This window comes from Nycticebus coucang, chromosome 14 (assembly GCF_027406575.1).
Source record: "Nycticebus coucang isolate mNycCou1 chromosome 14, mNycCou1.pri, whole genome shotgun sequence".
In the NCBI taxonomy this organism is placed as follows: domain Eukaryota; kingdom Metazoa; phylum Chordata; class Mammalia; order Primates; family Lorisidae; genus Nycticebus; species Nycticebus coucang.
The window spans coordinates 33,203,692-33,221,457 of NC_069793.1; the positions used below are offsets into that span (position 1 = coordinate 33,203,692).

The 17,766-nt window shown below is 31.5% G+C and overlaps 1 protein-coding gene across 3 annotated transcripts in view; it reads right to left on the minus strand.

Annotated features, from left to right (window-relative positions):
• Positions 1–17,766, minus strand: part of ELP4 (elongator acetyltransferase complex subunit 4) — a 229,989-nt gene that overhangs the window by 111,135 nt on the left and 101,088 nt on the right. For all 3 annotated transcript variants that reach the window (XM_053562866.1, XM_053562863.1, XM_053562864.1), the window contains exon 9: positions 14,934–15,040. In XM_053562866.1, the coding sequence (XP_053418841.1) occupies positions 14,934–15,040 (107 nt within the window). The remainder of the gene's footprint in view (positions 1–14,933; positions 15,041–17,766) is intronic.

Below are 17,766 nucleotides of genomic sequence, written 5' to 3' on the forward strand. Positions count from 1 at the left end.
GACAAATCTAACAGCTCTTTCTGTGTCATTCCTAATGCACTTGTCACTCAGTATTATCCATCCTCATTAATGACAATGGGAAAGTTTATCTTGGGAACACGTTTTAAATCATCTACTCTTTACAATGGGACCATGAAATCTCTTACAAAACATGAGGCGGGAACTACTCTGACAACAAAACCCCTTCCTGGCAGCTTTATTCTTAATTCCTGTTCAAGGAGTAATCTGTTTATTATAAAATCATACAGAACAATATATTAAACAGAATTTGAAACAAGAATAGCTAGTGTGATTTTCAAGCTTACAAGTATTTTTACAACATTTTTATTAGGCTGAAAACACTAAGTTGAGTCCTTTTTGTGTGATTTCATGAAATCTTTTCTACATTATAAATACCTATGAAAAGGAGATCTAACTAATTTTAAAATAATTTTCAAATGCCAAGGTCCCTTGTGTTTATACAATTAAAAATATAATAACTTCCATTGTTTTAAATAAAAGCAAGTATGAGTAAAATTGCCCTTCTGTTTAAATTACCTAACGAAAATGCATAAATATTCCAGTATCTCCCATGACTTAAAAAATAATTTTACAAGGACCAACATTACTTTGAATAATATATTTACATTTTAAACTTCAGAATGATCTTGTTTTTTTTTGCCTAAGAAACTCCTACATTAAAAAAAAAAAAAAAGTAAAAATAAGCAAGGCTTCCTGATGCATAGTGCCTGGTTACATGTGCTGTTTTGACTTGGCTATCAATTACAGACACTGGATAGTGTGGCTAATGGACAGCTAACCTTTTTTGTATACTTCTGCTAATAAGATCAATATAGACTTATGCTCAATATAAAAACATATGCTTATGCTTTTAATATTCAGTCATTAAAAGTTTAATGCTACATTTTGAAAGAAGAATTTACTGTAAAGTAAAATAATCTTAGATTATAATAAAAACTCAAAAATACCACATTTATATTGTGATTCAATCGCTTCTAATCAACTGGTCATCTGTATATTCAAACATGCTACAAATAAAAACACTGAATTTTAACATTTAAATTCTATGAGCTTAGAAAGCATTTTAACCTCAGGATTATTACTTTATTATTTCTAATTAATGCTTAATTAAAAAGCAAAAAGAAAAAGCTTCCTTTGAAGGGATTATGTAAAAATTATATAGGCTTCAGCTTAAGATTCTAAGTTAAATGTACAATCAACATAAAATGATTAATTTATGTTTTATAAAAGAAATATAAATAGAAGGAAAAATAAACATTTATAATTGCTCCCCATATATTAGGTGTTTATTGTAAATGTGGTAATATACAAAAACCAGCAATTTATGTGTGGCTTTGGAAAGCAGAATTTGTACTAAAGGGTGAGAGGCTGCTTTAGCATTTGAAAGAATCTGGTAGAGACTAAAATGGGGTTCTTCTAAGAAAGTGAGTTCCACATGATTACAGAGAGGCTGGATGAGAAAATATGTGCACACAATGAGAAGCTGCCTTTGAAGCACTTTAAGCTCCCTTCCAATTTTAACCTTTTATGAAATCTAGGTATTTTCTCAATGAGACATTAATGCAGACTGTTTGAAAAAAAGAAACAACTAGGTATTTTCTGAGACTGCATAAATTTTACAAGAGTAAATTACACATCATATGATTCCATATATTCATTATTTTTCAAATAAAGTTTAAATTTAAGACTATAAATCATATCTTCCAATTGGCAATTCTCTCAGTAAGTTTTCTTTAAAGTATGTAGCCCCCTAAAGTAGAAGTTTCTTTTTTATAGTAAATTTTCTTTGTAAATGACCAGATAGAAAATATTTTTGGTCTTACAGGCAGTAAGATTTTAACTTAGTGATGTACTGTATGAAAATAGCCACAGACAAAATGAACAGAACTGGCTTTGTTCCAATAAAATTTATTAAAAAAAAAACGGAGGGGCTGGATTTGGCCCATGGGCCATAGTTTGCTAACCTCATGCTCTAATGCAACAGGGGCATAGTTGCTTTGGTATTGCCCTTTACTTGCTCAATTTTATGTGGATCAACACATAAGCACCTTTCCAGTAAAATGATGGGAATATTGTAATAACTGAAGGCTAAAGAAAAGAAATGGCCCATATTTATGGTACTATGAAGAGTAGATCACAATTCCAAAATATCTTTACATGCACTCTTTATTTTTTGACTGAATTACATGAAGTCGATAGCATATGCAAAGGAAATGCATTCAATTATACATAAATCATGCACTGTAAAGCTTTTCTTCTGAATATAATTGTCCTTAAATTAAATTTCTATCTGGATCAGAATAGATTCCCAAGAGGAAATTCTTAAGAAGTCAAACTAAAGAACTAGATTGGAACGTGTCAGCTTCATGTGCACAAAGAGACCAATGGGATGATTCTTCAGTAATGATAGTTCTAACGTGTATTATTACAGAAGTAATATTAGTCACTTTACTGCTAATGCATATTTAAATAAAAATTGGAGAATATCTAAAACATTGTATTCAAGTTTGACCTTACATAATTATCTCATCTATAACTCATAAATCTCACAAATCTTCTATTATATACTTTCTGTTAGAAGCAAGGAAAACATACAGGCAATAAAATCAACTATACTGCTCAGAGCAGACCAGGCATATTAATAGGCAGCTACTAGATCAAATGAGGTTACATAGAATAGGTACTTTATTTTTTTAATTTTTTTGTAGAGACAGAGTCTCACTTTATCACCCTTGGTAGAGTGCCATGGCATCACACAGCTCACAGCAACCTCCAACTCCTGGGCTTAGGCGATTCTCTTGCCTCAGCCTCCTGAGTACCTGGAATTATAGGCACCCACCACAACACCCAGCTATTTTATTGTTGTTGTTGTTGCTGCAGTTTGGCTGGGGCCCGGTTTGAACCCACCACCCTGGGTATATGGGGCTGGTGCCTATCCACTGAGCCACAGGCGCCGCTCCAGAATAGGTACTTTGAAGGAGGGAATTAGGATTGATTCCAGTTGCTATGGAGGACTCTGAGAAACCTAATCTATATCTAATAGCTCACAATAAAGAATTAGACTGGAAACCCCTTACTGACATTTATGAATTTGGAAAATTTATTGTCAAATTTTCAAAAATGAATAATTCAAAATTATTTTCAAATGGCAACAGAATGACAATAATGAATCATGGTTCAGATAGCATATAGGGTGTGTATTATTAAAAATATACTATTAATATTTATTAAAAACCATTAATAAAAATTTATATTTCTTTATTTCCTATCTGGTGTTTTGAGAAGTACAGTCCTGTAACAACAGTTCCTTATGTTATTAGCTGATGTTTGTTGAAGGTTATTTTACTTATGAAAAACCTGAGAAGTATATTAAGGATCTATAAAAAACAGCATTAGCACTATGAGACTGTTCCAGAAGTTCCGAAATGGTGAGATTTGTTTTCAGCAGAGTTAGAGGACATTCATTGGTTCATCCATTCATTTTATATTTGATGAACACCTACATAATCAGGCAATGAATGAAGTAGACCTAAGTTTATAGCACTTAAGCCCCTAAAATAATCATATTTTCCCAAAGTTTGATGTTTTATCACATAAAAGAAATGTGTGATATTTTCACTGAGCCATAGTTTGGCATCAAAAACAAACAGAGTGGAGATACAAGAGCTAAATAACAAGCCAAGAAGGTTACTTGGATCAGAGCTATTCTTGGCTACTTCATGGTTAGTTTTAAAGATTGGCCTTAGTGGGCCCAGGACATACCTACAGGAGGGACTCTACCCAACAAATTCAAATATTGTGATGTGGGTGTTTTGTACACTCATATTAACCTGGAAAAAAAAAAAAGGATTGGCCTCAGTATTTTTATAGACCAGTCAGTACTATATGCTTTTAAAGAGTAATTTACTTTTATTCACTTGGTTCTTGATTCAAATCATTGTTAAATTACTTTTGTTTGACCTAGAAGATTTGTTTGGCATTGACAAGAAATTTAATGTTTTTTTTTTTTTTGACAGTACATAGCAACCAAATAAATAAATAAATAAATACATAAAATTGAGGATATGGGGGTTGCTGTGTGACTGAGGAAATGCAGGGGCAAGAATCTCCAAAGTCCCGAATAAATCTATTTCACTGTCTTTAAAACTTTGAGATTGAAAAATCATTTACACCTCACAAATATATATAATATGAAAAATCTAACTGTATTAAAAAGAATAAAATATTTTCTTTCCATTCAGTATGGAATATTATTAATTCATTCAGTACAGATAGTCACTAATACTTTATGTATGGATCACCATATTTTCTTCCTAGGCCTTCTAAGGCCTATAACAGATAATGAAAAATAAATCACTACAAGTTTGATTCCTTTTTGATAGTTATCTCTGACAAGTTTTGAACTTTATTTTTATTTTATTTATTTAGTTTTTTGAGACAGAGTCTTATTATGTCACCCTCCGTAGAGTGCCAGGACTTCACAGCTCACTGCAACCTCAAACTCTTGGGCTTAATCTATTCTCTTGCCTCAGCCTCCCAAGTAGCTAGGACTACTGGTGCCTGCCACAATGCCTGGCTATTTTTTTTGTTGTTGTCATTGTTGTTTAGCAGGCCTGGGATGGGTTTGAACCTGCCAGACACGGTGCATGTGGCCAGCACCCTAACCACTGAGCTATGGGTGCCAAGCCAAGTTCTGAACTTTAATACAGAAAAGATGGACTATGTAAATTGTAACGATTTTGAAACATGCTCATTTTATGACAAAAAATTGTTTAGCATTATCACCGTGCTGGGCTTTACTATAGTTGGACACGATCCATATTTAAAACAAACAAATATGTATATATGTACAAGCAGCTTTCCCCTAAAAGTGTTACTTATATATTCTAATAATTTTCTATAGTTATTTATGTAAAGAATATAGCACTATTGCATTCGGTTTTGCGCAATTTTACAAATTTAGCAATTTGTAAAGATATTAATAACCTAGTTTGTGTTAGCCTTTTCCTTTGCCTATTGAACATAAGTTGACTCATTTATTTACAGGATCAACAAGGGCAAAACATTTCATGCTACAGCAATGACCCTTCACAAAGATCTTGTAAACGAATAGTCTATTACAATATGTACACAAGTGATCTTTAATTGCACCGAGTCTTTTTGTTATAAGCTTTTTCAATGCTATACCACCATATCTATAGTACAAATTAGTAAAATATTTCTTAGGTTTTTGAATGATATTGGCAGAAATATCAACAAAAAAACACCCTGTATCAAAGTATGTAAATAAAAAGTTTGAGGCATTTAAGTCTACACTTGCAATAATAACTTTTAAGAAACTATTGATCAAGAGAAAAGATTCTTAAAATTAAGTAAGAATTAAATAATTAGAATATTCATAAGTAATTCATTAATTAAAGACAAAAATTAATGAAATACAACTTTGGTTTTAATAATAGCCTTTGTAAATAGGGATAGTTCTATTAAAATTGATATTAGCTCCAGTTCATAAGAGAAAATTTTAATTGTAATAGAAGATACTTCTCTCTTTTTACTTAGACACCTTGAAGTTATGACTTTGAGATGTTTAGTGAAGAATCTTATACCTAAAAAATAATTTTTAATTCCCAAATACATTCCAAGTATTATATAAATTAGATAAATGATACTTAAAACAATTTTCCAATCAAGTATAGGGTCAGATATTTTAACTGACTTACTTAAATTTCTGAATGAGCGTAATATATTTTTGACAGTCTTAAAAAAATTGAAACTACTTGGTGTGTGTCACACTTTATGGGGGCAAGACATGATTGCAAGAGGGACTTTGCCTAACAATTGCAATCAATGTAACCTGGCTTATTGTACCCTCAATGAATCCCCAACATTACAAAAAAAAAAAAAAAAAAGAAAAAAAAATTGAAACCAAATACTCAATTTCATTAAATCCTTCATACTGGATATCTTATTTCTGGAAGGCTCATGCCAAAATGATTTAGCTTGATTCTCTACAACAATGGTGGGTTGACTTGACAGCACCTGACAAAACAGTTTAGTGAACTTCACTATACCAGATACAAAGAACCTGAACTGGCTACTCTATAAAACGTCCACTCTAGCATTGAGTTATGACAATAACAACTTTGTCAAAATCTTAATTTCCACTTAAATAAGAGAACTGTTTTAATAGTTTTGGGCCTAAAGGCATTTCTACTATACCCTATTTTCTATTTATTACTTAGGTCCCCAATTCTACCTTTTAAAAATTAATAATTTATATTTAATATCACATTCTTAAAAGAAACACAATTTATTGAAATTACTAAAATGTAGGAAACTTCAAAGTGATATTAATCAATGAAAGATGAAAATATTTTATAGTCATAGGATTTATTGCTTAATTTTGCTTACAGATGGTATTTAAAGAACTTTCACCAAATAAAATATTAGCAAAAGAAAAAAGTAGCTTTTAGAATGAATGAATCAAACCATCATTAGAACCAGTTAATGACAAGTAAAATTAGTTAATGGTGGCAAAATTAGGAATTTGAGAAGTTGAATTTAGTAGATCCTATTAACTTCCTAGGTGTATATATCTTAACTATTTCACAGGATACTTTTTGATGCTCCAAAGATAAAAATGTAAAATAACTTACAAAAATATAAGCTACATACGAAAACATTTAGCTATAAGCAAATTAACATTTGCAAAAGTACCTGCACATAGAACGTAAGTGTATATCATAATAACATACTATAATTAAATTTGACATATTTTTGAACCAAATCAAAATAGTTGACTGGAATAAGGAAAACAACATTTCTTTGTGTAGAATACTTTCTCTGTCTTATAGAAGGGAATAGTATTTTACGGAATAGTTTTACAGTTTTTGCAAATTAACTTTTCCATAATAAAATACCTATCCTATACCAGAACTAAGTAAAAAATAAAAGAAGAACAATATTGCCACCCTAATATATTCACATGTATATGAATATACTGATACATTATATATATATGTGCATATAAAAAATATATATATAAGAGAAAGGTATCTCACACATACACACACATATTTTTTGAGAATTTTTAAAATCAATTTCTTACTGGAGATCTTTAGGATAGAGGCTTTCTGGCTTATGTACAAAGATGAGATAGCAATACAGCACTGGCATGGCAGACAGTGGTTAAGAACATAGGCTTTAGAATAAAAGAAACCTGAATTTAAGTGACATTTCTGTCAGTTATTAGCTCTGGGAGTTTGCATAAGTTAAGCTGCTTTATCTCTCTGAACCTTCAGTCTCCTCACTTGTAAAATGTAGATAATAATGCCATATGGTAGCTATAAGATATATGAAATAATGCCTATAAAGTACCTGTAATAGTCCCAGCCCCCTGTTAAAACACTTAATAAAGCTTACTTAATTAATAATAATTAATAGAGTTCCTAAAACATACTGGCTTTCCAGGGTAGTTCTGTACATGGCATCAGAAGATCTGAATTTAATCCTGGCTCTAACCATAGATATATGACTTTAGGAAGGCTATGTGACTCCTCATATTTTTAATATTACAAACATGTATATGATTATACACATTCAAGGGTTCTTATAAAGATTAAATAAAAATTAAGCATGTTAATGTATAAGAAAGCACCCAATATAATGCTAGAACAAATGAGATACTTAATACATGCTTTTAAAGAAACTTAAGGTAGATCTGAGTTTCTTTAAAAACAGTAGCTAACAACTTAAATATTTATGGAGCATCTACTACATATGCTCAGGATTTAGCGGCAGACAAGACATCCTATGTTCCTACTCTAGAGGGGCTTATATTTTACTGGTGAGGATGAGAGAATAAACATGTTAACTGGTGAACAATTATAGCAACATGTAAGTGTTACACTGAGACTTAAAATGGTATGTGATAGCAAGTGTTTTAGTGAATACTTCAGATGGGGAGTCAGACTTCTCTAGGAAGGAGATTGAGATAGTTAACCCATCTCATGAAAAGGCCTTGAAAGGATTGATGGGATGAGCATTCTGAACATTTGCTGTGTAAAGGCACTGAGGTAGAACTAAACTTGAAATGTTCTGGGTACAAAGTATCTCCAAAACTACCTATGTCACAAAGCTCAAGGATACTATATTTATTAAGTATCAGTATTACAGGCACCTGGGAGGATATACTAATAAAATATATCTTCTTATCTTCTAGGAACTTACAAACACATTTGGATGAGAAAATGAAACAGCTGTGATTTACCATCATTTTTTGTTTTCTCTTATTCTGTCCTCCTCAGACACCATAAATGACACATTGTGGGAGAAAGTATTTCAGAAAGTATCAGGTAAACTGGGCAAAATCTGCTCTAGCAGCTCTACAAAAGCTTTCAGAAAATCCTTGAAGTACTATAACACAATTTTCCTGGAGCCAAATCACAGAACACATACATAAATGTTGGTAGCTGCAAAGTTTAGGAAGAAGATCTTCAGGAAAAAGCTCTTTTTTCCTTTTGCATCATTAGACAGTGCCAAGTCTGTATCACCTTGGTTTTAAAGTTGAGATAACTGCACCATGAATACCACAGATACCGGTGATACTCTACCTGTGTACAGATACCACAGATACTCTTTATGAGAGACTCACAGATTTAAGACTAATAATAGCAAGATTCTAAATATTTGACTTTGTGTAACCATCCTATTATTCAAATATATGTGTTCCTTAAATTTCCTCAGGAAAAGTATAAAAAGAGTACAATGTAAAATATTAGACCTTATGTTCAATTTATAAAATACAGATTTTTATATAAAAATTACTTACAGGTAAGAAGATATTTCAACAGTGTCTCTCAAAGAAATAGGATTCATTTGATTTAACAAATTAGAAGTTTAATATTGTAGGTGCTGATGACCCTACTGAAACGTTCAGACACATAATAGCCAAACATGACTATATTCTTCCTTGCCAAATGAAGCAATGATGTTCTGCCAGCCAAACTAACAGGAAGCATGGGAAATGAACACAAAAGCAAACAGGCCTTATGCTGCCTAAGGGAAAGTCAGCAAGATGGCAGTTTCAATCATTCGGAATAATACTAAAGCAGCCTTAGGCTTTTCTCAGAATGGAAACATGTCACTATTACTGCAATATTTCAACAAATCAGAATGCAGAAAAGAACACTTATGCAATCACATCCTGGAAGGGCACTTTACTCAACATTTAAGTGGAAAATAATTATAAAGAAATTTCAGAAAAATTGTCAGTGAACATAAATGACTCAGGGAAAAATGTTTTCATTTTTTCTTTCAAAGTGCTTAATAGATTTTTCAAAAGCTTACCACTCAGAAACAATTTCCTTTAACATTCTCCTTAAGGAATTATTAATGTAAAGACAAATTTCTACAAAGTGGTAAGTGAAAAGTTTGGTATTCAGGCTGTCAGAAAGAAATACTAATTTTTGTCCAATACAGTATGACTACATTAGAAAGTTTGATCAAAGAGAATAAGCTCTCACAATATTTATATAGGAAGTTAAAAAATACTTCAAATATTTTTGGAACTTACCTAATCAGTATACTTTCACATTTGTCTAGTCATGTACCCATCTTTGGTCAATCATCAAAAAATCAAAGGCAAATTGGCATGACTCAACCCTAACTTTAATACTGCATGATTGTGTCGTGTAAGCTTGTTTTGTGTGAGAGCTGCTGTGGTTTTAGCAGAGAGATTAACAACCGGACCTAAGCTGGCCTCCAAACCTTGCCCTGCTGATGCCTCAAGCTCTTTGAAGTCTGACCATCATACCTGGCAAAACAACAGTGGGAACTAGGATAGTGTCAGATCTAATCAAATTGTTTGCTGCAGTATAGCTAACTATGGGGTTCACTAATTGGCCCAATTGAGGATTATACCTTTTGCTACAGATTCAAGACAATAATTTAGTTAAATGATGTTTTTTTTTTTTTTCTTATCTCTTCTAATTAAGATTCCAAAGTGAGAAGAAATAGGATTAGACAGAGTCTCAAAACTGTGTTCTCTTCAAGGTGGTATGCACTTTGATAGGTTCACTATGGCATGTGAAATACATTGAGTATAAGTATTAAACCAGCTTCTAGAGATTTCTGTGAAACCTCTGTGATACTAATATATATCTCTTGAGAATGAAAGTATAAATATGAGGATGGAATATATTAAAATGTAACCATGTAAAAAATTGTTAAAGAATGTTAATTTGGATTTACTTTTAACAAATGGTTTCATCAACATAAATATATGCCTATCTTCAACTTCGACTTTTTCTTTTTGCTAACTCCAGTCTATTTAGAATAAAAGATAGTTAAAATAGCAACCAGTGAAGGCATCATTATCAGGAAAGTTACACTGCCATGATGCTAATTATTAAGGAAGGTTTCCAAGCCAGGTATTTATATTTGAATAGCAGGCTTGCAGACTGTAAGAGGTTTGTGCTTTTCCAATGTGTAAAGTTTCATATAATTCTACTGAATTGTATCTAGTTATATTTTAGTGTTCTTATCTATCTAATTTATACTGATGGGATCTACTCTTCTCGTCTTGATTCTTAAGAATAAGTCTCTTAAATAAGTAAATAAAAAATAATAGCTACTTAATAAAAACTGGTTGGTCAATTATTTTGTGAGAAAACATTTTCTCAGGTACAAGGCACTGAGGTTTTATATTCTGAATTAGAGGCAAAGTATGACAAGCAACTTGAATAAACTTAATTTACGATGACATTTTCTATTCCCAATATCCACTTAGTCTATAAGACCCACATAAACACTCCATGATAATTATTACTTTTGGACTAACTGAAGCCTATATAAGTATTATTTATTCTTATATTCCAAGTTTTTAGTAAACAGTGCACTCAGTGTAACTCAATTACCATGCTCTCTCACTTGATCTTTGAAACATTGATTCTTTAAGCCGGAAACTGTACCATTATCAAAGTGGAAACTCTTTGTAATAACCTTAATAGAAGTTGCAACTAATGTAATAACACATTATTATCATTACCCTAAAACATTTTATTACTAGAATGCAATAAGATATGTTCAAGCTGAAAATATAAAATCAAAATTGCAAAGTAATATTAAATGCAAGTGAAAATGCTTTTATAATGTCGTTACATGAAGCCAAATTTCAAATCCTACCAAATCTTACTTTTACATGTATTACAATTACCAAAGTAAAGAAAAAACTGGTTAATGATTACCTCAACATTAGAGAAGCAAAAACTACAGAGACTGAAAAATACAAATTCTGATAGTTATTTTAACTTGGAAGTGAAGCTATGTACCCAAGTTATAAATCTTACACTTAACTGAGAAGGCAGTATGAATGGGTCATTTGACCAGGGGGGTTATGTAATATTTACAGCTGTGTTATTTGGACTATTTTTAAAACTCCATTCATAATTTATCTATATTACATATATTTCAGCAAAGATTTTATACCTACCAAGTAAATGAACCTGTTCTTAGTTCGGGGATAGATGTAAAGATGAAGAAGACATAGTTTAAGTATACCGAATCTGTTATTACATTTTAGTAAAGCTTTTGTTTAAAATATTTCATCACTATATAAAAATATAAACAAGCCAATAGGTGTTTGGTACACAAAAATGGCTCAGTGAATGTTTGCTTGTATTGAATGGAAATTAGGTGAGGTTAGATAAACTTGATCTGAGTAAGATCAAGGAATAAGTTTTGTATATTGTAGTTAATCAAATATGCTAGTGTGTTACCATGTAAAACTCATAAGAATTATCAGTTTTCAAAGAATTGTAAATATATTTCTTTCAACCTGACTACATATTGAATCAACTTCAAACTTTCTCTTTTACTTACCTAAGGCCTGATAGAAGTTTAATGTCATTAGTATAGATATGATTCTGCTATGGTTTTTTTAGAGGGACTAATTCATTGAGTTTTACAGTTATAGGAATCAGTACAAATTGTAACTGTGATTAGATACACGTTTCTACTTGAATCAGACAAGACATACTTCAAAGGAAGAAATACTCTTTTGCCTTCTCCAGATCACTCAAAGAAATTAGAGACTATAAGTTAAAGTTGCTCTACCTATTAAAGGCTCTGGTAGCTGTTCATGCAAAGATAATTAGTTTTCATATATATAAAAATGCAATGATTTAACACATTGAAGAAAAGATACCATAAAAATAGAGATGAGGGGTGCTTGCCTGCTTCTTTCGCTCCTTCTTTGCAACCATGCCCTCTTTTAAGACCATGTGACTGAGAGTAAATTCTAACATAAAAGAAAAATCTCTCTGCATGGAATCAGAAAAGTTATTTCTGCTTTATCTGCCAAACCACATTTTATTTCTAAAAGTAAGACTCAGATTCAATGCCTGGTATATGATAGTCACAGGCTTTATAGACTAGTACAGTACACATTTTGTTTTTAAAAAAATATTGAAAAATGTATTTGTTGTACATATTAAAACACTGCCATTTGATAGATGATTTTACGTCTAATAAAGAAATACTTGAACTAATTACTTTCAGGTCATTTCTACTTTTGTTTCCAGTTTTTATAATATAACCTATACACTTATCTGTTGAATTCTAATATACAACACTATATTTAAAACATTTAATATACATTTAATATAATTTAAAACATTTAATATAATGTTGTACATTAATATATTCTAATGTACAACCCTATATTTAAAACATTTAATCTTAGGTGAAACACATGATTTTATTATGCTCTAATTATACCTACATGTGTTTCTATTAGGTTTGTCTGATTTCTCAATTTATATTTTTTCTAATCGCTAAATTGAATATTGTGGCATAACTAAATTATATATGATGTGTTTCACTTATATTTCTATACAAAAGCAAAAATCTTACTAAGTTATAAGCCAAAAAATGTATAAGATTTGATCGATTGTACTGAATATCAACTTTTTAAAAAAAACATGCTTTTTTTTTTTTTTTCCCCAAACATTGCTTCCAAACTACAGGGTGACCAATTACAATGATTCTTAATTTAGAATAGTGGGAAGAAGAGAGAAAATGAAACAGAAACCTGTGTGGATAACAAAAGATCACTGATCAGCTCCAACAGTAAACTGTACTGTTTACTATAACCTGAAGTTATTGAAAGGAAAGGTCCCATTTGACATTATTCAAGCTTTTTATTTCTCTTTCTCCCCAACTCCCAATAAGACCTAATGACAGAGAGAGAGAGAGAGAAAGAGAAAGAGAGAGTTTTTTATAAACATTAGTCACACTACTATACTATTTTCCTTTCTGGACATAATATTTATTTTCACTGGAGAATCTCCTTGCTTAGTTTATATGATAATAGAAATGATACCTTAAATTGGTTATCAGAATACTGATTTTTGGGAAAAGTGCCAGAGGGGAAAAAATTATATCTTTCATTAAAAATACAAATTCAACCTAAAAGAAAATAATAAGCACAGTTTCCTTGTGACACTAAACTTTATCCGTCTAAAAGTTTTAAGTAATATTACGGTAAATTACTCAGTATCCTACCACAAAAACTGGAACAATTTGAACAATTACAGTTTGGGGTTCTATTTCAACGGTTTCTTTTGAGAACTAAAGCAAATTAGCTCAAGGATCACTATTTCTACACTCTCGCTCTTTTGGCTTTAAGTGGCTTTTGAAGGGAGTATCCCCAGATGAGAAACTTCTAACACTCCTGCAGAGATGACCTGCTTGAAGAACTGGCTGCCTGATTAACTATTAACTGCTCTCAATAGGATTAGATAATTAAGGACATTGATGACCATTAATTAGGAGGAGGGCACATTAATTTGTCACTGGATAGGGCCCTTACAATGATTTATAGGTTAGTGCTACTTGCAAACGTGCAGGAAAAGAGAAAAAGAGAGAACCATTAAGTTACCTTTATCAAGTGGCCAGCTTAAAGGGGGCAGAGGGTCAAAAAAGGGCCAAAGTGGTCACTTAAGGGTGAAGTCCCAAATACCAAAGCAATGCCAAGCCACATTGACCATCATTTGGTGATGAAGTTAAAAATATGCTAATTTATTGGTGGCAATTCTCTCTTTTTAATGGTTTCAAGCAGTTAAGACAAGTGGCCTGCTTAAGAGCTTTTCATTTGAAAAGAGATTAAACAAAATGGTTTGTCAAGGCTGCTTGGCTGTTTTATGTCTTTGTTAAAAAAAAAAAAAAAATTGCACCAACTATACTGATAACTATCACATCACCCAAAAGCCATCGCTCTCTGAGCATTTACTTCGTTAATAAATGCATCAATTCTAATTGCTTAATAGTTCTCTACTCATTTACTCTTTCGTGAGATTATGTTGAAATGAATCTTTTGCACCACTACTTTCTGTTACCATTGCTTGCATGAAGGTTCCAAAAAGTTTAAGTGTTGTAGAAAATTTACTTAAAGACTAGGGTAAAATTATACTTTGTTCACTTCTACACGGAAAGCAAAAGGTAATTTCACTAATAGTAAAGAAAAATACTTCCAAAACAGATATAAGAACCCTCTTTCTTAGCCATACACAATTGTGATAGCAGTCACATTCTACACACAAGTAAGCACAACTGATTAACATTTAATTAAATATGCTTTTGACATCCTTGGAAATATGCACGTCATATTTGTCATGTAAGTTTGGAGCTAACTTTTAATAGACATTTAAAACAAAATAGTTTTTGCCATACTCTGATGATATGCCATTAAGATAAAAGGAGAGTCTAAAAAATTATTGTTATACCGAAAAAACTTAAAAATATTTAGCATAAAACAAGTCCTAAGCATTTCATTAAAGTAAAAAAAAAGGCAGGAGGAGGGAGAGATACTATTTACCTCAAGACTATAAACTAAAACATAAAAATTCTCTTACCTCAATGGTGAATAGCTTCCTTTTTAATTTAAAAGCTAAGTCTTTGACATCTGATTCATCACAAATCAAGTTATTAAGTCGAGGAATCTGCCGTATATGAATCAGACCTTGTGGAATGGAAATTAAAAGAAAAAATTTAAAAACACTGTCATCAGATTCATAAATTAAAGAGTCTTTCAGCAGAATCCTGTAAATTTACACACAAGCATCCTCCCCTTTCAAAACTGGAGCTTACTACCAGGAGCAATGAAGCAAATGGTGTGATTATACTCAAGTAATCAAGCAGAATAAGATAAACAGAAATCCTTGTGCGAGAAAAACTAATTGCACTTTGGTACAGAGGTACAGATGTAAAGAGGGATCTTAATACTTGTCAAAACTACAGCCGGTTTGTGTGTGATTTTCTCTTGTATTTACAGTAAGCAAATATGGCTATCACCTTGCATGCTGCCCACGGCACCACTGAGTGATCTTTATTTTATTAACTGCACCAGTAAGCAGCCAGCAAACCAAGGCTTATGGGTTACTGATAACCAGGGAAGCACTCTTTAGAAGTACTTCATTTTGTACCTTACTAATGACTTGAACAAACCATTGACGAAAACCACATTTCAGAGCGCATTCTAGGACCAACATTAACACCTTTGCCATCTGAAGACATTCACTTCCATGGCATGTTAGACCTTTTATGTGGCTGTTATAAGCTTGCAACAGTGCTAGTAAACCATGAGCTTTGGCCTCTTGTCAGTAGAAACATTCGCTAATTTTTTCTGACAAGGGCACTGGATGGCTTTTGTGCTGCCTAATGTAGTTTCTGACTAAACTAGGGGTCATTTCCCACAGATGAAGACATAGAACGTTCTTCAGTGGATCTTTCTGCCTGACTCAGCTCGTATTTAAAAATCACCTGCCCCTCACAAGGACATTGACATGACAGGCAAAGGAAAATTCCCTATTTAAAAAACAGATAAATCTTATGGACAGATTCTTTACTGCTTCTTTAAGCACATGGTTTTATGTGTGTTTGAATGTTTAGTAAAGTACTTATTAGTTTTAAGTTAAAAAGGTAAACCTCTAGGTGCTCACCTTCAGAAACAGCCTTTTCAAAAGTAATTCACAAATTCAAAAATATCTGACAATTGTTTAAGTTAAAAAATGTAAAAGATGTTATCAAGAAGACAGCATTAGCTATAAATTTAGTTGTTTAGTACAATATATTTTATTGAAATAGGTACACCATACTTTTATTTGTATGTACTGTTTAGCTAGCTAATAAATCAGAAGGCCTTACAGAATGAATGAATGATTTCATCATAAAGTCCTTTTTCTTAAAAAAAAAAAAAAATTATGAGTCATTAGAGTCACTTATTACTCTGGGGGGAATAATTCATCAGTTCAGAGATTTCAGCACAAAGAATCAGCCTTTCCACCTTTAAAATGTTTTAATCAGGGTGGCGCCTGTGGCTCAAGGAGTAGGGCTCCGGTCCCATATGCCGGAGGTGGTGGGTTCAAACCTAGCCCCGGCCAAAAACCACAAAAAAAAAAAAAAAAAAAAAGTTTTAATCAAAATAACTTTGTAGAATATGATACATAATTTTATTAAATTCAAAAACTTATAATACTTATATAAAATATTCAACAATAATTCATTGAAATAACATTTAACTTGAATTATTATAAAAGTAAATGGAAACAAATTAAAAAAGTTAAAACTTAGTAGATCTTTTCTTATAATGAAAACAACATATTAAATGGGTATGCAGAAGGTTAATCTGGGATATACCATATGTATACCTACGTGAGTAAACAATGATGAAGCAAATTATTTTACAGTACCTTTCGTTCACAGCATATTTATATATTTTTAAATAAAAATTTTACTGAACAGACATAGCTTATATTATTCTAGCCTTTAAAAAAATATATGATTATTGGTTTATGTTATGTTATTATTTTTTAAAGGCTGTACAATTCTTCAAAGCACAGGCCAACTATCATATAAAGGATCTTATAATCTTTTATACTTTTTTTTGTAGATTGTAATATGTAAACCAACAAAAAACTTGGCACAGTCTCACACAATCACAGTCTTGCACAATTTTGCAGCAGGCTTCAAATACGCTAGTTATTGTTTAGAGATGTCCATGGAAGCACAGTAGTTCCACAATAATAACACCAATAATTTATATATGCCCAGAATAAGTAAATACGTAAGAATCTGTTATTCACCCCATTTATATTCAGCTTAGACCTAAGATACTAAGACCTAACTACTAAACCTTTACTATTCAAATGGTTCTATGTAAGAACCTTTATTTTAAAAATCTCCAAATAAAACAAATGGCTAGAATAATATTAAAAGTAAAAAAACCCACCAGTCTGATGAATTTACCTGTGTTTTTAACAGAGTGGCAGTATTTAAAAATTTACTCATAACTCTAACAACAAAATGAGTAAAGAGAAAAGTCCAAATAAAATTAAAGATGTTCACTTTCTGAAAATGTGATTGAATATTAGGACATTTAAAACAATACAGTATGCATCTTATCATACACATAAGCTTTGTAAAGCATAAATTGCTGAACAAAGCTGTTATTATTAGATTTAAAATGATAATGATTTCAAATATGACTAATCAGTATGACTGACTTTATGGCAACTTTAAGCAACTGGAAATACAAAATGAACATCTGACTTAGCCATGCCTTAGTATTTGGATTTGACTCCTATCAAACAGTTATCATAGTTTATAGTCTTAATAGAGTTTGATGATAAACTGCCATGGAAGACTGGCCAGGAATGGAAAACATTTAACAGGTATATTATAAAATAC